This window comes from Eurytemora carolleeae, unplaced genomic scaffold (genome assembly GCF_000591075.1).
Source record: "Eurytemora carolleeae unplaced genomic scaffold, Eaff_2.0 scaffold541, whole genome shotgun sequence".
Lineage (NCBI taxonomy): Eukaryota > Metazoa > Arthropoda > Copepoda > Calanoida > Temoridae > Eurytemora > Eurytemora carolleeae.
The window spans coordinates 268940-273954 of NW_019396589.1; the positions used below are offsets into that span (position 1 = coordinate 268940).

General features: G+C 33.4%; 1 protein-coding gene across 1 annotated transcript; it reads right to left on the bottom strand.

Annotated features, from left to right (window-relative positions):
* Positions 1 to 71: 71 nt before the first annotated feature.
* LOC111705986 (golgin subfamily A member 6-like protein 1) lies at positions 72 to 4748 on the bottom strand. The gene is made up of 7 exons (XM_023478712.1): positions 4639 to 4748; positions 4117 to 4196; positions 3427 to 3693; positions 2538 to 2832; positions 1993 to 2132; positions 703 to 1077; positions 72 to 331 (listed from the first exon to the last, which is right to left on the bottom strand). The coding sequence occupies exons 1-7, from the start codon at positions 4723 to 4725 to the stop codon at positions 199 to 201; spliced, it is 1377 nt and encodes a 458-aa protein (XP_023334480.1). The 5' UTR covers positions 4726 to 4748; the 3' UTR covers positions 72 to 198.
* Positions 4749 to 5015: the final 267 nt, after the last annotated feature.

Below are 5015 nucleotides of genomic sequence, written 5' to 3' on the forward strand. Positions count from 1 at the left end.
AAATTGCACAAATAGTTTTCTTTCTTCTCCAATATATCATTTTCAGATTTCAATTTTTGACCTTAATTTAATAAGCATTACAAACGAAATACCCGTTTCTATAATTTATAATTTTCAACACATTAAATTTAATTCTGTTTTTTTTTTTAACACTTATCAAACATCTTGAGATCAAATTCCCAATCATCATATATGAACTCAATCATCTCCAAGTAGATCTTCTACATCATCATTATATTCCGAATTATCAGATGTATCAATCGCAAAATTCTTGAGTTCGTTGTATTCCGACTGGTTTAGTTCATCAGTGTTGAGGTCTTCCATCATTTCCCTAGGGAGTAGAATGTTTGAGTGAGCTCCAAAAGTTTTCATAGAATTTAACATTTATTTAATTCATTAAAGATTTTAAGAGGATAAAAATTGGCTCTGAAAAAAATGAATCTGGGAATTTTTTTAGGGGCACCCTACCCCCTTTGCCAAATCATCGAAAATCCATGGAGAAAAATTAAAAAAAAACCCTGTTCGAACGTAACGCTGTAAGCAAAGAATTGGTAACCTATGGCATTCTGTGTACATATTAAATAATCAGAATTTTTAGGAGATCAATTGCAATTAAATTTATCAGCTGATAAATTGAAATACAACTAGCCAAGTTAACAATAAAGAAAGAAAACAAAAACTTTCCCCTCTAAATAGACTTACTTTATTCCGTAAGGTTTTCCGTCGACAAAACCGTGCAAATAGTCGACATCGTCACAATCCGCGCAGTCGCAATCCGTCCCATGCTCTGTCGACTCATTCAGTGGATCTGCGGGAAGTTCTTCGCAAACGTCCGCCGTGTCGTCCATTTCAACAACAAAGTCGTCATCGCTGCTTTCTATCGAAGATTTCCTGATAACAGTGTCAGAATAGTTCTGATAAAATCTCAGCTCTTGGGCTTCACGGTCCTTTAGATCGTTCGCTTCCCGTTCTTGTATATTCTCTTGTTTCTCAACATAATCTTCTTGTGTTTCAATCTCATTCTGTTCGTGTTCTTCCTCATGTTTTAGTTGTTTCTGTTCCGGTTTTTCGAAAGCCCTGGGACATAAAATATCTAATTATATCTGCTAAATACCGAGTAAAATTTACCACAATTTGTTAACCCAATCTATAACATGCGAGTTTGCAATCCGAAAAATATTAAAAAACTAATTCGCAGATTTTTTAAAGAGTGCAGCATGATAAAATTGCTTTAAACGTATAAAATATTATTCACATTTGAAGTCTTTTCATTCAGCATTTGAATACATTGCACATATTCAACCCGTTTCTTCGAATAAAGTACTCTTCATCATTTGAATTAACAGGGTTATTGTGAATCTTTAAAACTTTAAATTTCTAACTTTATTGTAAGCAGAGTCTGTCAACTGTGTGAAAGGACGGTTAATAAATGGACACTACAGACTACAGAGACCGCCAACAAATCAGCTGTTTACGTACGTTTGTCAGCTGATTATGTTCAAGCGATCAGCTGACTTTTGGAACATTTCCAAATTCAGGGATAAATATTAATAAATTCAGAGTTTTCAGGGATAAATAAAAGTTCTAAAGTTTTTAAATATCAACAATTAGACTGGTTTCATGTAAATTCAATACAGAGGGTACCAAGAAACAGAAAACAGGGTAAAAACGTTAAATAATAGATGACCCCAAAAATGCGACATTATATCATATATATGACATTACATGAAATACATTTTTGAACTAAACTTTGCTCTTTAAAAATTTCTAAAATTTTATGGCAAATTTACGAGCAAATAGGCGAATATTTTCGCATAATGTGTTTTTTAAAATTAATTTTCAAATCATGAATGTTAGGTACTTTACTTTTCCAAAGGATTTTTCCCAAGTGGCAACTTTCCAAGGGTATTTTCCCAAGTGGCAACGTAATTCCAAGGGTATTTTCCCAAGTGACAACTTTACAAATGTGCAATACACCACTTTTCTTGTCACCTGTTGTTAAGTATATCTATATTATCTATTTGTAGACTTAAATCATCCAAAGGAGTACGGAGTAAGGATTCCAAACCAAGATCAAAGTTGGAGAACTTAAAACCAGTTTTAAGGTCCCCCTCAAGCTCCAAGTTTGCAGCCTGAACAAAATTTATCATATCATTCGTTTTCTTTTGACTTTTGAACAGCGTGAGAACCAGAACACTCTGGAATGGGATGACGACTTTTTGACTCAAGTTATGACTTTAATAGTTCATTGAACAGGAGACACAGCATTTTTTTGTAATGTTTACAGGCTCATTTAACTTGATACTTTATTCAATAAATTATTAGGTAACTTTGCTTTATAACAACATCAAATACACCTCAGTATCACAAAAATATCGTCTTCCAATTCGACAGTTTTTTGGTTCTCACTGTATATTATTATTAAATATAAAATGGGTTAGTTTTCATGCTAAAATATATTCCACCAGCATGATGTTAAAAGAAATGCATTTAATATTTAGTAACCTTTGTAAAAAAAAACAATAAAAATTTATTACCAAAATATTTTCCAGTTTGTTTTTATTTCTTTCCAGATCTGCTTCCTGTTGCTTTAATCTTGTGTTTAGCTCAATCTTCTCTTCCGAAGATGCATTCAGCTCAAGCTTCTGTTCCTGTATCTTCTTTTGCTGCTTATCTATCTTCTCCTGTTGCTCATGAATCTTGTTTTGCTGCTCCTGAACCTTTTCCTGAATCTCCTGTATCTTCTGCTTCAGTTCCTCCTGTTTGAGCTGCAGGTTGGAAATCTTACTTTTCAGGGAGGACTTGTCCTTGCTTAAACTCTTTACAGTGGAGCTAAACAGTAGGATCTATCATTTATCAAGTTTAATTTAGACAGGGCCAGGGGTATATATTTTTAAGAATCATACCCCGGGGAAATAACACTTCATACTCTGAAAAAAAATTTTACCAAAAATTTTATTTTATCTCTAAATTTAGCTAGCGTCATGATAAACCCCTAAACAAGATTTTAAGCCCCGCACAAGCATACCTAACATCCTGGGGGGCGGATTTAGTAAGAATTCAATAAGAAATTAACAGACATCTTTACATTAAAAGAACTACACATACAGTGATAACTAGAAAACTCTGAAATAGGAAGACGACTTTATAGCAATACTCAGGTGTATTTGATTTTTTTACAAAGCAAATAGTTTTACTAGCACAATTGCTTTGTCACATGCTCATTGGACTATTCAAAGGGTAGTGTATTTTTCGACCTACGCAAATCCGCTATACTCCACTTCTGACCTACGCCAGATCCGATATACTATACATCCGACCTACTAGCACGTGGTTTTACAGCTGCTATATGGACTTGTGGCCGCAGCGAGTTCGCGCAATTCCGCGCTACGGAATTCCGATTGGAACCCCTCGTTAAATTTTTACCTCAGCTGACTCTGAAATGAACTCTTCTCTAGCTTCCAAGCAGTCACCTTCCCCTCCATTCCTTCTACCTTCCTTCTCCAGCTGTTCCCCTCCTCCCTCACCTCCTTCAACTCCTTTCCCAGAGCGTTCCTGATCTCAAGGAACCCTGCCTCACGTTCCTTTAATCTTTTCTGAAGGTGTTCCTTCTCTTGGACAAGTTCCTTGAGTTTGGTTTTGATTCCCATTTTCTCTCCAGCCTCAGTGTTCCAGCGCTGCCGAAGAACATTTCTAAAAAATAATTTTCTAAAAATTCAATTTCTAATTTTTTTAATTCAACTCATAAATAACCGATTTCTAAACCTTCAATTCAAATCCTAATAACTCAATTTCCAATTTTTATTTGAAGAATTTCTAAGAATATGTCATAAAAAATGGAATGTTGTCATTTTTGTCCCAACTATCCTTTATTAAAAACCACAAGGGATTGTAAGAAAATTGTTTCAGGAGTTCTAGGATGATTACACGAGAAAAATTAATCTAGAACCTTTAAGAAGTCATTTTTTGTTTTGGTTTGGGCTTTTTAAGTTGCTCTGCAATTAACCCCATTTCAATAATTACAATAATATTGATATAATATTTACTACGAATATTTTTGAAATACTTAAAGAACTATTTGCAATATTCTACAAACTCTTCCTTCATTTAATCTACCTTTCTCTTTCTAGTGCCACGATTTTTTCTTTGCTCTCTAGAACTGATCTGGATAATTTCTCATGCTGAACCCTCAAATCCTAAACAAATTCATCTTTTATGTCAAATTCAAGTCAACTTCATGCTAGATTGGAATCTTGCATATTTTCTTGATTTGAAGTTTTAGAATTCTGAATTATATTCCGTTTAGAAGTAATATACTTTGACCGTTTTACCAAAAGTTCAAAGTACAGAAATAGTTCATCTATTCAAAAGTTAGATAGGAACTCAAATCGTAGTAGGCAAAAGGATATATAAAAAATCTGTGACTATAGCAATGGAGCACAGAGTGAATGATTGTTAGAAAAAGGGGTTGGAAATAACATTGTCAAGTGGAATAGCTTTCATAAATGTTTTTTTAACATAATTATTAAAAGAAATTCCCCTCCGCCATTCGAAAAGGTTTATTTATTTTTTATAATGAAGGAAATGAATATTTTATAACCACCAACCTTGAACAATTTAAAATTTAATAGATTTCACCTTATTTTCAGTCCTGAGGTTATCCTGTAGAATAGTGTTGTTGACCTGGTTCATCAACGTGTTGTTCTTAGTGATTAGGGTCTCCATCTCCTCCTGCTGGGTGCTCTTTACTACAATAATAATAATAAAAATAATAATAAAAATAATAATAAAAATGATATAATAATGAAAATGATAATGAAAGTGATAGTGATAGTGATAATGATAATGATGATTATAATGAAAAAAATACAAATCGTGAGGAATAATAAACTAGTTCAAGTTTCTCATACATAAACTAGGACCCGGAGTACCTGTAGTAAACTAGGACCCGGAGTAACACAAACTCTTCTCACACTAGTTGAACTCTGAAGAATGTTGGTGAGCTGCTAGATTAT